At 41.6% G+C, this 17,717-nt stretch overlaps 3 protein-coding genes across 5 annotated transcripts; all 3 read left to right on the top strand.

Annotated features, from left to right (window-relative positions):
* The first annotated feature begins 896 nt into the window (after window positions 1-896).
* On the top strand, window positions 897-7,412 carry slco1e1 (solute carrier organic anion transporter family, member 1E1). The gene is made up of 15 exons (XM_028954209.1): window positions 897-1,356; window positions 1,626-1,727; window positions 1,842-1,983; window positions 2,073-2,205; window positions 2,328-2,452; window positions 3,138-3,284; window positions 3,389-3,487; window positions 3,671-3,892; window positions 4,207-4,371; window positions 4,810-5,005; window positions 5,135-5,300; window positions 5,507-5,694; window positions 6,023-6,087; window positions 6,218-6,335; window positions 6,929-7,412. The coding sequence occupies exons 2-15, from the start codon at window positions 1,629-1,631 to the stop codon at window positions 7,344-7,346; spliced, it is 2,283 nt and encodes a 760-aa protein (XP_028810042.1). The 5' UTR covers window positions 897-1,356; window positions 1,626-1,628; the 3' UTR covers window positions 7,347-7,412.
* A 1,093-nt stretch (window positions 7,413-8,505) lies between these two features.
* On the top strand, window positions 8,506-13,423 carry LOC114764590 (solute carrier organic anion transporter family member 1C1-like). 2 transcript variants are annotated; one of them, XM_028954330.1, is made up of 14 exons: window positions 8,506-8,631; window positions 8,763-8,904; window positions 8,999-9,131; window positions 9,221-9,324; window positions 9,414-9,566; window positions 9,636-9,734; window positions 9,819-10,034; window positions 10,160-10,324; window positions 10,430-10,625; window positions 10,837-11,002; window positions 11,259-11,443; window positions 11,800-11,864; window positions 12,970-13,087; window positions 13,152-13,423. In XM_028954330.1, the coding sequence occupies exons 1-14, from the start codon at window positions 8,521-8,523 to the stop codon at window positions 13,393-13,395; spliced, it is 2,097 nt and encodes a 698-aa protein (XP_028810163.1). In that variant the 5' UTR covers window positions 8,506-8,520; the 3' UTR covers window positions 13,396-13,423. The 2 variants fall into 2 exon arrangements, with proteins under 2 accessions (XP_028810163.1, XP_028810162.1); XM_028954329.1 differs by having other exon boundaries at window positions 10,160-10,625.
* Window positions 13,424-15,795: 2,372 nt separating this feature from the next.
* Window positions 15,796-17,717, top strand: iapp (islet amyloid polypeptide). 2 transcript variants are annotated; one of them, XM_028955341.1, is made up of 4 exons: window positions 15,796-16,105; window positions 16,496-16,599; window positions 17,019-17,159; window positions 17,536-17,717. In XM_028955341.1, exons 1-4 carry the CDS (start codon window positions 15,971-15,973, stop codon window positions 17,708-17,710), a joined length of 555 nt encoding a protein of 184 aa, XP_028811174.1. In that variant the 5' UTR covers window positions 15,796-15,970; the 3' UTR covers window positions 17,711-17,717. The 2 variants fall into 2 exon arrangements, with proteins under 2 accessions (XP_028811174.1, XP_028811175.1); XM_028955342.1 differs by having other exon boundaries at window positions 16,259-16,599.

Genomic DNA, 17,717 nt, shown 5'->3' with positions numbered 1-17,717 from the left:
TTAAAGGAAGGAGACGGCAGCAGGACAGGGGTGCAGCATTGATGTGGACATTGTCCTGATGTTTGTGCTTATGTTCCTGTCACGGGTTCGTTTGACTTCCTTTTTATGTTTTCTCTAGTCGGCTGTCAAGCCAGGTTTGGTTTCCTTGGTCATTTATAATAAATAATTTTTTTCTACAATGTCTGAGTTCTGACCCTGACCCCACTTGACCCTGAGACGTGACAACTGAATTGCATCAGTCCTGCATGTTTTTTTTCCTTTGTGCTCATGTTATCCTTAGGTTCTGTGTGGAAAAACACCCATGTGTGGAGCACATGCTAGAGCACCTAATCCTAATAGAGCACTCACTCTACAAGCATGCCAGAGAAGCATGCACAGATTGATTACTGGATATAAATGCAGTTTCTAGAAACACGCAGCCATATTGAATTTGTGTGAGAATGGTTTTGTTTTGAATTATTCCTTATAAATAGTTCCTTGTTGGAAATGCTGTGAGTGGTGTACAATGCAAAGCAAGACACCTGGTCACCCTAACTGTGTGGGACTGAGCAGAAAAACAAATCATGAATGGCCAGAGACACTGCCTCTTGAGGGACAAACTCCCCATGAAAAGCATCTGTTCTCTTGTCGGTGTCCCCTCCTGTGATGGCATGTGGTTGGAATAGAAATGTGTCGGGACCTTTTGTTCACGAGCCAGTTCTCGGTACTTCCCCATCCCAAGCCCTTGGAGAATGCGTGGGCCAAGTTCTGGGCAAATAGACTCACCTTGTATAAGAGTGGGGTGGAGTGGGGGGGTAACGAACGTCTGCTTGGTTCTCTTATCTTCTGATGGAATGAGACACGCTGACTACACCCTGACACTGGATCTCCCTAAACTGGTCACAGCATTTTTTTTTCTCAACCCACCCTCACCCCTCCCACTTCATGGCTTTGGATACAAAAAGGGATTCGTACAGTTAAATGAATCATTTGAAGGACTCGTGTGCTGCCGAGACTTTGTTCAGCTGCTTCACTTTTTTTTTCTATCCTCCTCCCAATAAATGAAGCTCTGGGGGAGTTCACATCAGGAGGGGGTGAATTATTGGGGATAAAGGGGATTATTCATTTAAGTACCAAAAAAAAGAAAGAAAGAAAAAACAGCAAGCGCACTCAGTTCCCTGCACGAATGCCAGGAAGCGAAGTGAAACTTTCGAAAACCGGGAGCCTTCTTTGACTTTTCGTACTGGACAGGTGTTTTATCTCTTCTTGCTGCGGAACCAGAGTATGGAAACAACAGCGCAAAGCTGACCTTCGTGGATATACTTTGAGGCTCGTGGAAGTGGCGCAAATCCTGCCTGGAATCTCATTAAAGCTGTGGTAGGTTCGTAGTTGATTCGGTGTTCCTAATGCCCTTGTCCAGGGTTGCCATGCATTCTTCTATTCTTCTATGTTCCCAGAGTCCCAGGCACTCAAAGGATCCTTTGTGTGGGACTAAATAACTAGATAGGCTGAATGAAACTCACCTGTCACATGCCTGGTTTAGTTAGCCATGGGCTTACATGCAACAGGTTTCAATTTTTTTCTTTAAACAGAACTTGAATTGTTTTTAACGCTAGCCGACTGGTGAACTATGATTTCTGTTTCAGAACATGGACAACCAAGCAGACAGTTACAGGTTCACCAGCCAGGAGGTTCTGTGTCCAGCTGAGAGAAAAGCTGGCAAAACACCTTGTTGCTCCACTCTGAAGGTCCACATATATATCTACTAATGTGTGTGTGTGTGTGTGTGTGTGTGTGTGTGTGTGTGTATATATATATATATATAGTAGATCTCAATCCCTTAATGCTTTCTCTTTGGACAGATGTTCATTGTGGCATTATCCTTTGCCTACTTCTCCAAGGCCCTATCAGGCACATACATGAAGAGCTCTATCACGCAAATTGAGAGACGATTTGACCTGTCCAGCTCTCTCGTTGGACTGATAGACGGCAGCTTTGAGATGGGTACAGCATACAGCACAATTCATGTCCCCTCTCGAAAAAACAGGATTGCTTATGCTGGTTATTATTTGGGTGTTCACTTTTGGCTCCAGGCAATTTACTTTTCCTGGCTCTGGTGAGTCACTTTGGGGCTAAGATGCACCGACCAAGACTGATTGCTGTGGGGTGCTTGCTCATGGCGGTCGGTTCTGCCCTCACTGGACTGCCTCACTTCTTCATGGGACGGTAAACATTCAGTAAATACTTATACGTGTGCAAAGCAGTATTATAGATCAGATTATTATACAACCTGTCACTGTGTTGTGTCCGGCACATTATTCTGTGAATGTACTATATGTTTTTTCTAGGTATAAATATGACACAGTGATTCAAAGCTCAGAAAATGAAAGTATTATAGCTCCATGTCTGAACCATGTGGAGCAGCAGGATCACCCTGGGATGAATTCTGATGTCCCAAAGGATAGTGACACAGGTATTGTTAACTACATTTAGCATAATTGTTATTTTGGGGGCTGAGCAGTATGTCTGTGTGGGACAGATTACAAATGCAAATTTAGATCTCACTTAGATAATACTTACTTAGCTGTATGTGTTGATGCTGACTGTCATTGTCCCAATAAGCCCAAAAACGATGTGTTCATTTTCTGGTCATGACTCATGGCCAGTTTTTACCTTATCAGCAAAGCTCTTGCATAAAACATTTCGATTGTGTGGAGAAAAGCTGAATCCAATGCAAAAATGGGAAGTTTTACACTTACTCTCTGAGTTCAAGTTTACATCAATGAGTTTGAAATTCACATTTGTCAATGTCAGCGAATCTATGTGAATCATTTATTGCTGACAAGTAAAAGAATAAATGATCAGTCAAAATGCAGGACATTATCTCAGTATTCGTGATATGGGACAAATGGTCGGATTGCTGTGCAGTGTAACACAAAGCTGCACATGTGGTGGCCCTATTCACATCATTCATCAATGCTATCAGCTTTCCAAACATTTCAGATAAATTCTACCTTTTTTCAGTTTTGGTCATTCAGTGGAATTTATTAATAAGAAAGCTTATCAGAAATGAAACGTTAACGTAATACTGAAATAGCTCAGACATCATCCACTCAGGCCTATGAATCTCTACAGGTGTGTGTCACTCTCTTTTCCAGAATGTGTTAAAGACCCTGGGTCAAATATGTGGATCTATGTGTTTCTTGGCAATGCCCTGAGGGGGATAGGAGAGACCCCTGTCACACCTCTTGGCATCTCTTACATTGATGACTTTGCAAAAGCTGAAAATTCAGCTTTTTACATTGGCAAGTGACTATAAACATAAATTATTCTCCCAGGTACATTACATTATGTTAAGTGTATATATGTTTTTCGACCCTGCCTGACTTCCTTTTGCTTTTGTCCACAGCGTGCCTTCAAACCATTACTCTGTTGGGCCCTATGTTTGGATTTTTACTTGGGTCAATGTGTGCCAAACTTTATGTTGACATAGGATTTGTTAATGTTGGTAAGTTTTTATGATGTTTTGGGGTCTTTGCTGTAATGCATAATTGATATTAGCAATTCAGAAATTAATGTTCATTATACACCATATGCTGTGGTTATACACTGTACACTATTAATAATAATATTGCTTCTTACAATAGTTTTGATTATAAAAGTGAATTCTCTGGCTTCTGACCCCTTTCAGACACTGTCACAATCACACCTAAAGATGCGCGCTGGGTGGGTGCCTGGTGGTTGGGCTTCTTTGTATCGTCAGCCATCATGTTGCTGTCCGGGATCCCGTTCTGGTTCCTTCCCAGGTCTCTTCCCAAACAGGGAAAAGAAAACAAGGAGCTACCCGATACCCAGCAGCAACATCCAGGCATCACCAGTGTACACAGCCAAAAGCTGACTGATATTGCCAAAGGTAATCGACCCTCTTTGGTTCATTGGAAATACAAAAGAACATTGTTGTGTTCAACTTAATCACTTTCCAGAAGGCAGCTATGCTCAGCTCTTTCCCCCACAGTATTTTCAGCCATAGATATAGGGAGAACCATAGATCATGCAAACAAATATAGTAGTTCACAAGCTTTACCTGGCAGTATTTTATGGGAAGTTCTTTTTTTTTTTTAAATAACATTCCTCTGTGCAGCCTTCACTTCATTTATGTTATTTATTATTAATGTGTAGTTAATGGGAAAGAGTTCACATTTTGAAAAATGCTGCCCTCCCTGCTAGGTTTTCTTCCATCATTGAAAAAGCTTCTGAGCACACCAACCTACTTTCTCCTCCTGTGTGGGAGCGTCCTGAAGTTCAACTCCTTCATAGGTCTCCTCACTTTTAAAGCCAAGTACATGGAGCAACAGTTTGGTCAGTCAGCATCACGAGCCAATTTCCTCATAGGTGAGCTGCTGAAGCCAAGTCATCATTTCTCAGAAGCCTATCAAACATTCCAAACTGAATAATTATCTCCTTGAGCTAACCCTCCTCATTAAATGTATTTTTCATTCTTCATCAGTCATAATCTCATGCTGATCTATCTGTTTGCAGTTCATAAATCATCATATCATGATCTTATATTTTTATGTTCTTTGTTTCTGTTATGCTATTTGTCTGTTCTTTCATGTAAATAGTGACAAATGGGAATACATGAATCCCATGTGTTTTTACATTCCATACTATAACATTTCAACAATCACAATTGACACCCATTTATTAATTTGCTGAAGTTGCTGCCACTGTTGCACAGTCTTGTATTATGCTGTATCCTGAACGTTTGTTAAGGGACAATGTGCAGTACGGATGTAAGTAAGACGTTTTTCCTCCTCTCCGCATTTGCAGGGGTTCTTAACCTGCCAGTGGTAGCCGTGGGGATATTTTTAGGAGGCTTGCTGATGAAGAGGTACAAGCTCAGTGTGGTGGCGGGAGCTCAGCTCTCTTTCCTGACCTCCTTCACGGCATACCTGCTGCTCCTTCTGCAGTATGGGACGAAATGTGACAACATTCAGGTTGCCGGACTTACTGTGTCGTACAACGGGTAAGCATCAAAACCATCGTTTAAAAAGTGCAAAGGTACTTCAAAGGTATGTTCATATGTAAATTTGTAGGTTCGCAAAACACACATGAACTAAACAGGCTGAATGCAGGTTTTTTTTCTTTTTCTCAGCACTCCGGGTATTTCACACGACAAACAGTGGCTATTCTCTGAGTGTAACAGAAACTGCTCCTGCAGGGCAGAAGAGTGGGACCCCGTCTGCTCAGAAAACGGAATCACATACGTCTCTCCCTGCCTGGCAGGCTGCACGGGCTCCACTGGGCATGGCAAACACACAGTAAACCAATTTACTGGCACACAGCATCTAATTACTCTTAAATATAATTAGATACCCAAGTATGCATATTTTCATACATTCTATACACATATTTCAGTTTATAGAGATTCAAACAAAATGCCTATATGGACTATACAAAAATGGATGCTTGAGATATTGGGATATAAGTAACGATCTTCATTTCTTGTGTTCTTTGTCAATGACAGATGTTCCACAACTGCAGCTGTGTGTTGTTGACCCCGCCCCCTGCAGAGGGCAGTGCGTCTGTAACTCTGGGCCAGTGTCCCCGTGGTGCGGACTGCAGTCGCAGTTTCACGTCATACATGGCTGTGTCTGTCCTCAGCTCTTTTATCAACTCCCTGGGATCGACCCCAGGATACATGATTATTATTCGGTTGGTTCCCATTTTTCACGCATTAGAGCAGAGTTACGGAAAAAGTACATTCATTGGTTCCAAGTTCCCATGTCTGAATGACCCAAACCAAAATCGTTTTTGATATTATGTGTAAGAACCTATCCAGACATCAACTGTTATTTATTTTCGAAAGGCAGGCACCCTGCTTGATGTACAAGAGAATTATTTAGTTTTAGACTCTTACCAAGGACTCTGTTGGACCATATTTGCTTTTATAAATTGTAATTTTTTTTATCAATTTCTTTTTGTTCCTTTTCCTGATTGCTTGTTTGATTCCTCCATTGTTTCTGATATGTCCTGCTTGTAGGTGCATTAAGCCCCAACTGAAATCACTGGCTTTGGGCATCCAGACTCTGGTGATGAGAACTCTAGGTCAGTTCAGTTGAAATTTAGTTAATACCGTTCCCTGGTGACGATTGTTTTCGCTGTCCACTGACAACACAGAGCCATGGTGAATTGACCTGTGATGTACCAACTCTTCTCTTTCTGGATAATATTGCAGGAGGCATCCCAGCACCAGTCTATTTTGGAGCTTTCATAGACTCCTCCTGTTTAAAATGGGGGATGAAGAAGTGTGGTGGCAGGGGTGCCTGTCGCCTCTATGACTCTGATATGTACAGGTAGGAGAGAATTTGTTGCATTTCCAGATCACCAAGTGTCTCCACAGTCACTACGACTACACTATTTTTTGAACTAGTGCTAAGCGCAGCACTACACGTTAAGAGTGGGGATTGATCACTAGTGTAAGGTCAAAGGCCTTTTCTGGAATTTTTTTTAAAAAGGGGTGTGGTATTAGCCTAGTTGGTATCACATTCACCTTTAACATAGAATAACACCAAGTCACAGGTTTAAACACCACTGAATTCCATTGTATCCCTGATTGTCTCCAAGGGGACTGTCCCCTGTAACTACTGAAAAGAGAGAAAAGCCAGAGGAACACCTGAGGAAATCTTTGACATTATGCTTTTAAGCAAGCCCCACTCTTACCATGTAGCAATGCACTTAGTGGCAATCAGCACAAAATTAGGACGTTTTGAGGCCAATGCATGATGCCACACTGTGTATATGTACAGTAACTCTTTCTCTCTCTCACATCACATATTATTTGTCATTCTGATATACTATTTCTAGATCATGCCTGCATTTGAAATTATTTTACAATATGATTTTTTAATAAATTCCCATAATGAAATATGTTGTTCCTATACTACAGGTTGATCTTCTTGGGCCTGATCACATGCTTGAGTGGATCTGCATACTTTTTCATTATTGCTTTGATAGTGCTGTTGCGACAGCAATTTGCCAAGGAAGACAAAAGAACCGCTGAACAGGCCCCAAAACCCGGGCAGATTGAGCTCAAAGTGCCCTGTGATTTTAAGAAAGAATTCCCTGTTCAAACTCTCACAGGCACAAAGGAGTCACTGGAGCCTCGGGCAATGCAAGTGACCAAAGAGGCCGGACACGAGGAGGCTGTGACAGCCAATGAGCTACAGGCATGTCCTGTTGAACAGTGTCCAGATGTAGACCGGCCTGCTGAACAGACACTGAATCCGGCAAATGGGCAGACTGAAGTCCAGAAAAATACTGTCTGTGACAGTCAGCACACAGATGCCAAATCTGATGTTATGTAGGGCTAGTGATTGCTGCCATTTCTGGATCATTAATGTGCTTTCATGAATAAAATCTACTTTACTTTGGCAGGTCTGATGTATTTCACTATACACAAGGTCTCACAGTCCTCAAACCTCATAAGTTCATTATTTTACCAGACTCACTTCCAGGCTTCGTCGGGTCAAAAAATGCAATTGTTTTGGAGGCATCATGACTATGTTGCTAATTAACATTAGGCATGAGACATGAGTAAACGTGTGGGTGTTGATGCGACGCGACCCCACCACCCCAACTCCTGTGTTCTGTTGAGTGAGATGGATGACCCTGGTTGGTGGTAATTCATGGCACCCTCTGTCACAAGTGGAGGAGAGGCTGCAGCCATGCACATGAGTGGCCATCTCATTATCATCACGGCCACACACTCATTATCTTCACCTACCTCCCCTGTTCAGTTTACATGGCAGCGGTCCTCCCATCAGAATTCATGGATTAAGGTTCAAAGGTTAAGCAGGCTGCTCATAGTCATTTTGCCAGCCATAGTGAGACTTACAAAACGAAGAACGAAGGTTGCTGAACTGACAAATGACTTGCAATACTTATCTAACAACTAAAACATGTTGAGATGCCAGATTTAACTTATCTAAAACTATGAATTATATTAATAAAAGAATCATAGCATATCAAGCATAACACCTTCATTCAATTATGTCAACTCCAGGAAGAGTTCAAGCAGATATAGTACATTACCGGATGTACAGGCATTGTTCTATGTATATCAACATCAATATCTATGCATATCTATGTAATAAAACAGTACATTGTTAACGGTTAAACTCACTTGCATGAGTATCAGGTACACAGGTAAAGAAAATGGTACTATCGGTTATAGTAAATCATTGATAAAGGGTAATCTTCTGATGGGTGCTAAGTAAATATATCTTCTCCTAAAGCCTTGCGAGAGATCATTCTGCTACCTCTCACCGACAGACCTGACATGTGAACATTTCAGAGCTAAGTTCAAGTTGAGGTTCAGACCCAGCAGATTAAAACACTTTGTTTTTTGCTGGTTGCTTAGCACTTCAAATCTGAACAGGCTTTTTTTATATTGCCCTCAAATTCCTCAAGCGGGAGACATTTGCATTTTTTATTATTACTTTTTTTTTTTGTTTCTTGGTCTCCAATAGAACCTTTACCATGACTGTAGAGGGAAGACCTGAGGGGTTCAGGGAACCTGAACCAATGGATGATGATGCCACTAAATTAAAACCTAAACCTGCAACAACATGCTGCTCCCTCAATTTAAAGGTAAATTTTTTTCCTGGCATTTTATCACAAATCACATATTGAGTGCTTTTTAGGAGAGTAGCTGAAAGACGGCTCAGGGCGCTGCGAAACCATTTCACAAGGTCAACAATTTTCTTTCTCTTTGCATTTAGATTTTCATTGGAATGTTGGCTTTTTGTTACTTTTCCAAATCGATGTCTGGGAGTTACACCAAAAGCACAATTACTCAGATGGAGAGGAGGTTTGAGATCCCCAGCAGCACCGTTGGAATCGTTGACGGCAGCTTTGAGATGGGTGAGTGAGTTGTCGGGAGATGAATTTTTTAGATACCTGTGCTCAAACCGGTTACATAACAATACTGACCATGTGTGATTTCGTCCTATAAAAGGGAACCTCCTGGTTATAACTGTGATCAGCTATTTTGGAGCGAAGTACCACAGACCTAAGATTATAGGTGCAGGTGGTTTGCTGATGGCAATAGGAACCTTCCTCATGGCCCTGCCACACTTTTTAATGGGACCGTGAGTAATCCCCCGTCTTTCTGACCCTCCATGTGATCAGTAAGTGTTCCCCACATGACACGACAACAGATGGCACGTTTCTCTTCTAGGTATAAATATGACACTGCTGCTCTGAGTGTTGGATCCACTGACAATTTTACATCAGCATCTCCTTGCTCAGCAACTGCTGATCAGGTACAGCGGCCAATTGCTGGTAAGTGTCTGGCTTAATGGCCGACTCAAATGAATGGTTATTAAGCGGTTCAGTCATTTTAATTTTAACACTGCATTTATCTGGCCTAGGATGTCAGAAAGGGGAAGAAGAGGGTTCCCCCATGTGGGTTATGGTAATGTTAGGAAACATGATCCGCGGAATTGGAGAAGCAACAATTGGGCCTCTTGGCATTTCCTTCATTGACGACTTTGCCCGACCTGAGAATTCTGCATTCTATATTGGTGAGGAGTCCTGTTTTGTGATAAATTCCTAAGCGGTTTAATTTGATCAATTTTTTTGGGGTTCTGCAGGTTGTCTTCATACAATTGCTGTCATTGGCCCACTGTTTGGCTACTCTCTGGGCTCCCTTTGTGCTAGCCTTTATGTGGACATTGGCTCTGTCAGCTCAGGTGAATGTTAGATTCAACTGCTGGTCCTGCTGGTGATCCCTCATCATCATCTCACCACTGCATGCATGTCTGTATGTTCTTTAGAGAGTGTCACTATCACTCCTCAAGACTCTCGATGGGTGGGAGCTTGGTGGCTGGGATATGTAGTGACGGGGTTTTTCAGCCTGCTTGCCGCTGTTCCCTTTTTCTTCCTGCCACGGTCCTTGCCTGAGGTCACCCAAGACCCTGACCCTTCATCCACAGAGGCCCTACAGCCGTCCAGAGAAGAGTCAAAACCTACAATTGCTGAGATTGCAAAAGGTACTAAGTACATACTGATTGAATATAAATGTACTTCCCTTAGACATGAGAGTACATATCTGATGTCGCTAATGTTATTGTCCCTAATAAAGCATGACATGCTTTCATTCACCTTTTTTTTTTAGATTTTGTGCCATCATTGAAGAGCCTATTCACCAATAAGATCTATATCCTTTATCTAACAGCCAACATTATGTTGTTCAATGCCTTTGTCATTATTATAACTTATACAGCCAAATACATTGAACATCAGTTTGGACAGAGCATTTCCAAAACTAATTTCCTTATAGGTAATTTATTTCAAGATAATCAATCATATATATTCAAATTCAATTTATGTGCAATATATATATATGTACATATATATAGATGTTGTTTTGTATGCATGATCTCAGGGGTTGCTGGTATGCCTCCTGTGTCTCTGGGCATATTTTTCAGTGGAGTTATCATGAAGAAGTTTAAATTGGGGCTTCTGGGAGCAGCTAAAGTTGCCTTCTTTACTTCCATTGGGGGATTTCTTTTCACACTGCCCTTTTTTGCCCTGGGTTGTGACAACTTAGATGTTGCTGGACTCACAGTGCCGTACCAAGGGTAATACCATATTGTACCGTTTTCAAATCATAGACTTGTAATTGATAACTTTCCCACATGCAGCCATGATTAAAGCTAAAACGTACACTGTATCTCATTCAGTATCTGTAAAAGAATTATAACATTAATATATGCTGATAATAAACACTTTTTCGGTATAGTGATGTTTGCTTCACTTCCGTATGGCATGACACTATGTTTGTTATTTCAGATCTGAGAAGCTGCAGTCCCTGGGAGAAGGTGTCCTGTCCTCTTGTAACATGAATTGTGGGTGCCCCTCCAATCAGTGGGACCCTGTGTGTGGACAGGATGGGATGACCTATATCTCTCCATGTTTGGCTGGATGCACTTCTATTCAGGGATCAGGAAGAAATATGGTAACGCTTGCCTCACCCATAAAATTATATAATAATTCTTTATATATTGTTTAAATACAAAATGTATATTATTATTCACAAGTCAGTATATACAGTATACAGACTTCTGTATTTAAACAACATATGACATATTATTTATAATATATTATATGTTGTTTAAATTGTTATTATTATACAGAAGTCAGTGCCATTAATAATTCGATATTTTTTCCAAAGATTTCATACATCTTTGACAATTTTTTTTGTTGACCAACAGTCCTTCCATGGATGCAGCTGCATTCAGAATTCTGTCCTGAGCCCAGGGAACGCTACTGCCAGCATGGGGCAATGCTCTCGTGAGAGTCTTTGCTCCAAAATGTTCTACATCTACATCGCACTGCAGGGTTTAAGCTTTTTTGTCTTCTGCTTGGGAAGCACGCCAATGTTCATCATTGTCCTAAGGTGCTGCGGTACACACAGTGACACACTTTACACACGATGCAGGTTTAAAACAAAAACACTCAGTAATACAGGTTTATATGTGACATTATGATGGTGATTGGAGGTGGATGATGGTTTTTTTCTTATTTTATGGTGTCATTTGGTTCAGCTAACCAGTTAGTATTACCATTTAGTTATTTTTCAATCATGACTTGTGGCTGGTTCTCCAAGGGGGGATATGAATTATCACAATAAGTTATTTAAAGGTAAAACAACTGTACAGTCAAATACTACAATATATTTTAACTGATGTCTCACTATCAGTTAATGAAGGTTACCTGAATAGAATAATAACTGCCTTCTGCTGTCCTCTGCAGGAGCGTCCCTCCAGAGCTTAAATCTCTGTCTTGTGGCATATTGATGCTTTCACTAAGAGTACTAGGTGAGTAAGTTGGTCTTTAGTTTTGTTGCGCAATATCTTTGTCCCTGTAATTTTATGTTTCAGAACCGAAAAAAAAGTGAACACTGGCTTCACATTACATTAATGCTAAAATGTTACGTGTGACAGATTACATTAGTCAGCGTTCACTTTTTCCATTTTCATTGTGCAGCAAATGTAGCACTGTTTTTTTTTGCATGCTATAATTTTTTTTTTTTATTGATTTTTTTTATTGATTTAGTTTGTTGGTTTTGCATTTCTTTTTACATTTACGCCATGGGCAGTGGTGGCTAAGTAGGTAAGTGAAAGTGAAGTGATTGTCATTGTGAAACACTGCAGCACAGCACACGGTATCACGGTGAAATGTGTCCTCTGCCTTGCATCACCCTTGGTGAGCAGTGGGTAGCCATGACAGGCGCCCGGGAGCAGTGTGTGGGGACGGTGCTTTGCTCAGTGGCACCTCAGTGGCGCCTTGGCGGTTTGGGATTCAAACCCACAACTTTTTTTTTCCAATTACGGGTCCACTTCCTTACCCGCTAGGCCACCACTGTCACCATAAGGAAGTGCAACTGAAGATTGCAGGTTCAAATCCCAACCCATCAAGGTACCGTCCCCACACACTGCTCCACGGCACCTTTTGTATTTGAATAAAGGCATTCAGGTGAGATTCAAAAGAACTGCACCACATTAAACCATCAGCTGAATGAAAGGCAAATTTCCCCGGCCTTTGTCTCCGGCCATACACAAATGTGCTTGTGATCTCCAAGTATGGATCCAAGAAAACTGTTAATAATAAACATTATTATTATTGCATTTGTTTAGTTTTTTGCCTTATTATGTCATTTATACATGACATGTTATTACCAATGAAATGTATTAAACCAGCTTTTTGGAGCTGTCAATGACAACCTGTCATCTGCTGAAAGGCCTCTTCATTTCCTGCTTCTTCAAGCCGCTGTTCTTTAAAAACCAGCCTCATTCAGGGTCTCGTCCCTCTTTTTGCTTTGTTGGGTTTTGTCTCAAGTCAAGTCAATTTTTTCCAGTCAATGACTGGAAAGGTCCATAGTATATTTTTTCATTTTTTTGTCTTGTTTTACATTTAATGAAGGTGGAATTCCTGCACCTGTATATTTTGGGGCTATAATTGACTCTACGTGTCTCAAATGGGCGAGCCGTAAGTGTGGTGGATGGGGAGCCTGCAGGTTATACGACATAAAGAGCTTCAGGTGAGAACATGCAATTACACTTTACATAAAGTTGCAGTTATGCTCATTTTTTTATGTGCTGTAGATTTTTCTTCTTGGGATTGACCGCTTGCCTCCGACTCTGTGGCTACGCAATATTCTGGATGACCATTGTTCAAATAAAGAAAACGACGTCAAGAGCTGAAGATGCCTCAGGAGATGTGGAGCTCCAGAAAGCCCAAGTAAATGCCCGTGACTGTCAGTCCCAAGCTCCCCAGGTCACCAGTGGTCACACAGACAGTGCCTGTGAGAAAATATGCCTGAATGAAGCCAATTGTAACCAAATTTGAGCCAAATTAAAATATGAGTAAAATATGAGTAAGAGCGTTGTTTTTAACATCTTGAACAGTTGATGCTGTTGTTTTCTAGTAATGTTGAATCCTTTGTCCGAACACCCATGTCAATGTTTAAATTGCAGAAAGAGCCAATTTGAGGGTGAGAATTTCTCGGCTGTGGTGGGTAAAGCTAAAAATGTTTAACAGAGTGGGTAGGCTTTATTGCATTAGAGTGCTATATACATTTATACATATATAAATGAAGAGGCCTTTCAGCACTTTCTTTCTGCAATATATACACACACACACACACACACACACACACACACATATATATATATGTGTGTGTGTGTGTATATATATATATATATATATTGTTATATATTATGTTATATATTATGTTTTAATTTAGCAGCCTTGATACAATGATTCTGAATAATGTCAGAGCACTGAGGTAAATCCACTAAAAGAAAAAAGACATTTTATTTTTACTATTATTTTTGCTTTTTTTTTTTTAAATGAACACTGGCTAAACTGAATATTAGCATTGGTGTAAAGTAAATAAACTGATCAAGCCTGCTGTAACCTGGCTTATTTACATTTCGTCAATGCTAAAATATTAGGTGTGATAGGTTCATTGATTTTTTTTAAGTTTAGCCCGTGTTTAATTTTTACAGTGTACTTGGGTGGTAGTTGACTAGTGGCAATCGTCTATGAACCAGAACACAGCGTCACAGGTTCAAACCCCACTTACTGTCATCATGTCGAGAAGGCAGCCCTGAGCGACTGTCCCTGTAACTACTGATTGCAATTCTCTCTGGAAAATGCCATAAATGTCAAATGTAGGATCAGAGTGCCGGTACAGTGGCGGTGGCGCATGTGCAACTACCAACAAGCGCCGCTAGGTGCCGAAAATGTATTGAAACGAGCTGCTCGGATCTGTCGACGACACATTGACGCCTGTCATCTGCTGAAAGGCCTCTTCATTTCCCGCAGTGAGAGAATGTTTTCTTCAAGCTGCTGTTCTTTAGAAACCAGCTGTGAGTGGCCTTTTCTCTGCCATCCGGCTCTTACCTTCTCTGACAGTTACTCCTCCTTCTCCATTCCGCTTTTGGAACAATCTCACACGCATGGCTTACACTAAATGGGTGAAAGGTTGCAAAACGTATTGTGGCCACAGCTGGACCGGGCCAGAAATGAGGTTTTAAGGGGATTTAAAGAGTCTAAAAGAGCAGGCCTTCTTTCTTAGCAGCGACCCAGGTCACGGTAAATCTCCTGGGCGTAGTGTACTTGTCTGCGTGGTTCCAATTTTTAGCCGTGTGATGTATCAGCCCCTCCAAACCAGCATCGGTGAGTTCTCTGCTGGCGTGACAAATGCCGCTCTCTAAATAGTGCATTGCAATATTTCCTGCGTAAGCAAGTGTATGGGGAGAAAAAAAAACAGCTCGAGCTGAGAGCAAGAGAATGTCAGACACAGATAAATAGAGGCAGAGCAAGCGATGGACAGAAAGGGGGCGTGAGCAGACAAGGGAGATGAGGTGACACTGAGAATATTATTCAATTTTTTTGGAAATGTTGAGTTACAAATAAAATCAACAAAACAAAATCCATGTCCTTTGTATGGCTGTAGGTATTAAATATTAAACCCTCACCTATTAACCAGAAGACCACAATGTCACAGGTTCAAATCATGACCCGCCAAGGCCCCACACACCGCTCCCCGGGCCACATGCGGAGACCACATTTCACTGGGCGCTGTGCTGCAGTGGGTCACATGGGACAACTAATCACTTTCACTTTGATCATTGTGTCCCTGAGAAAGACACTTAACCCTCCAATGGTCTCCAGGGGGACAGATCCTGTAACTACTGACCGTAAGTCACTCTGGATAAATGCCGCAAACATGTTGTTCTCACTATACCCACAGGGTAGGGAATTTTTCAAATAGCTTCGGTCTTTGGAATAATCATTTTAGGCTTAGCTTTAAAATGAATTTTTTCTAATTGCACTTCTGTAGACTGTATCTGAGACATAAATAAATTCCATGGTGAAACAGGGTCATGCTTTTGTGTTCCAAATGAGAAAAAGCTGAAAACAGCTCTCACAGTGCTGACAGCAATAAAAAAAAGTGCTTTCTGAGATGATTGATTGTACTTTCCAATCTAACAAGATGCTTGTACATCCTAATAAACAGGCCATCTTTCTTCTTTGACACATAGACCTACACTTATAAATCCACGTTCTGAATGCAAGTCTGAGCTTTGAATGATGAGCGTCTGTGTGTGTGTGTGAGAGAGAGAAAGAGAGAGAGCGAGAGACAGAAAGTGATAGGATATGTATAACTTACAATTATATAGACCTTATAATTTGATGTTTTATGTAAAATGTGATGTTTGTTGTGTGGGGGGAGGATTCTGTCCCAGAATGGGCGAAGAATGGGTCACCAGTACCATGGTGCCATTGCTGGCATCTCAGAAGATGACGCCTGCGATGACGGTGGCATGTTTGACCCATCCTGTGCCGCTGGCTTCTTCAGCTTGAAGCTCCTGTTCTCGACTAATGGAAATCGAGGGCTAAATTTGGTTGTCTGATGTCACAAGTGGCTGAAGCTGAAACCTATAACAGCAGAAGCGATGAACACAAAAAGCAAACACGAGGGACAACTCGAGCAGGTCTCCCGTCCCCCGGTTCCAGGCATCTTTCAGGAGGGACTGACACGTCACAGGTATGCAGGCGCTCATGCATCTACAGCCTTTTTGTGCGTGTGGTTTTATAATCCCAGGAGGAACAGGGTTATCAAATTGTACATTTACAATTTAGTTATTGTAAATCTTACAAACTATTGCATTTATTTTATAAAAGCTTTTTCCCCCACCAGGAAGTCACTGAATTTCTCTATTTCAAGTGGAGACTGGAAAAAACACTGAAGTGTTTAAAATAGGTTGGCTTGCAAAAATCCATATCTATTTTTTTTATAAAAATACAAAATACACCAAATGGAACCACCGAGAGGGATTTGAAGATCAGTAATAGATAAAGCTGCATAAATGTTATCGTCCACGACCAACCATTTCTAACAATCTCTCGTTTGTGTGTTGCTGCACAAAAAAAAAAGTCTTGTTTGCACCAGGCTTGTTTTAAAATGAACACGAAGCCGCCAGCCTTCCTCGTCGTCCTGCTGCTGACGCTGCGCTGCGCCGCCACCGCGCCGAGCAACAGGTGGGTGAATATTCCACGCCAGTCCACTCGGCCATTGGAAGAAAAAAACGTTGCCAGATGCTTGTTATTTTCTGCAAAGAAATCTCTATGTAGGTATAAATATCTGATTTGAATTAAAGATTTTTAAACCCATTCTGGTGTCGCATTTGTTGCATTTTTAAAGCGCAAAAGAAGAATAAAATGTCAATTTCACTAGGATTATTGTTGTTTTGCTTGCTTGAAATCCTGCGAATCTGGCAACCCCGACTCTCCTCGGTAGTGGCGACCTCAGGGCGCACCAAGAAGCCAAGTGGCCACTTGGCGCCTCGGCTCACTTTCACTCTCGAGAAATCAAGACGTTTTGTGGGCCTGTGAAGTGGCGGCGGGGCGAACACGGGCCAGCCAGAGTGGCTTGACCCCTTTTGTCACTCTTTTTGCAGGGACCTATCTCCTGCTAGCGAAGAGACGGACGAACCTCCAGACCAGGAGCGATGGATGCAGACCAGGATGGAGGGATGGACCCACCCCTTCCTGAGCCTTGTGGGTGGCCGGCCTCAGAGGGCTCTAACCGCGCCGATCAGGTCAGCTCCCTTTTAATGCAATAACTGGACCATTTTAAATGAATGATTGTATGGCTTGGGTACATACGTTGTATAATTCTAATTACACCAAATGCAATGTGAAAGTGAAAGTTCTGCAGTGATGATGGTACATCTAAAACTAAAAAATATTCCTGAATATGTTACACTGAACATGTTAAGCCATCATCGGAAAAATCTATGGATATAAAATAACCCATTTTCATGTTGAGGACCCAATAGTGGGTCTTTGTTCCATGTAAGTATTCAATAAATGAGACTAGTTTTTTTTTTTTTTTTGAGCAGAGAGTTAATTGTCTAAATTGATGGGTTCAGTATCTTTGCACAATTTGCAATGAATCTGCTTGTTCTTTTTCAGGCACCACATAGAGAAGCGCAAGTGCAACACAGCCACCTGTGTGACCCAGAGACTGGCCGATTTCCTCGTCCGCTCAAGCAACACCATCGGCACAGTGTACGCCCCCACAAATGTAGGTTCCAGCACCTACGGCAAGAGGAACCTTCTACAGCCTCCCATTCTTCTTCCTCTTTAGTCATGGC

Source organism: Denticeps clupeoides, chromosome 15 (assembly GCF_900700375.1).
Source record: "Denticeps clupeoides chromosome 15, fDenClu1.1, whole genome shotgun sequence".
NCBI classification, from domain to species: Eukaryota; Metazoa; Chordata; class Actinopteri; order Clupeiformes; family Denticipitidae; genus Denticeps; species Denticeps clupeoides.
The sequence above is the reverse complement of the archived record's forward strand: the minus strand, read 5'-3'. Positions and strand labels throughout refer to the sequence as shown.

Excerpts from the sequence above, each read along its gene's own strand:
- LOC114764590 (XM_028954329.1), top strand. The coding sequence starts at position 8,521 with ATGACTGTAGAGGGAAGACCTGAGGGGTTCAGGGAACCTGAACCAATG. Across the intron at positions 8,632-8,762 it reads GCTGCTCCCTCAATTTAAAG|ATTTTCATTGGAATGTTGGC; the intron begins GTAAATTTTTTT and ends CTTTGCATTTAG. Across the intron at positions 13,088-13,151 it reads TACGACATAAAGAGCTTCAG|ATTTTTCTTCTTGGGATTGA; the intron begins GTGAGAACATGC and ends TATGTGCTGTAG.
- slco1e1 (XM_028954209.1), top strand. The coding sequence starts at position 1,629 with ATGGACAACCAAGCAGACAGTTACAGGTTCACCAGCCAGGAGGTTCTG. Across the intron at positions 2,453-3,137 it reads CCCAAAGGATAGTGACACAG|AATGTGTTAAAGACCCTGGG; the intron begins GTATTGTTAACT and ends TCTCTTTTCCAG. Across the intron at positions 3,285-3,388 it reads AAATTCAGCTTTTTACATTG|CGTGCCTTCAAACCATTACT; the intron begins GCAAGTGACTAT and ends TTTTGTCCACAG.
- iapp (XM_028955341.1), top strand. The coding sequence starts at position 15,971 with ATGTCACAAGTGGCTGAAGCTGAAACCTATAACAGCAGAAGCGATGAA. Across the intron at positions 16,600-17,018 it reads GCCACCGCGCCGAGCAACAG|GGACCTATCTCCTGCTAGCG; the intron begins GTGGGTGAATAT and ends CTCTTTTTGCAG. Across the intron at positions 17,160-17,535 it reads GCTCTAACCGCGCCGATCAG|GCACCACATAGAGAAGCGCA; the intron begins GTCAGCTCCCTT and ends GTTCTTTTTCAG.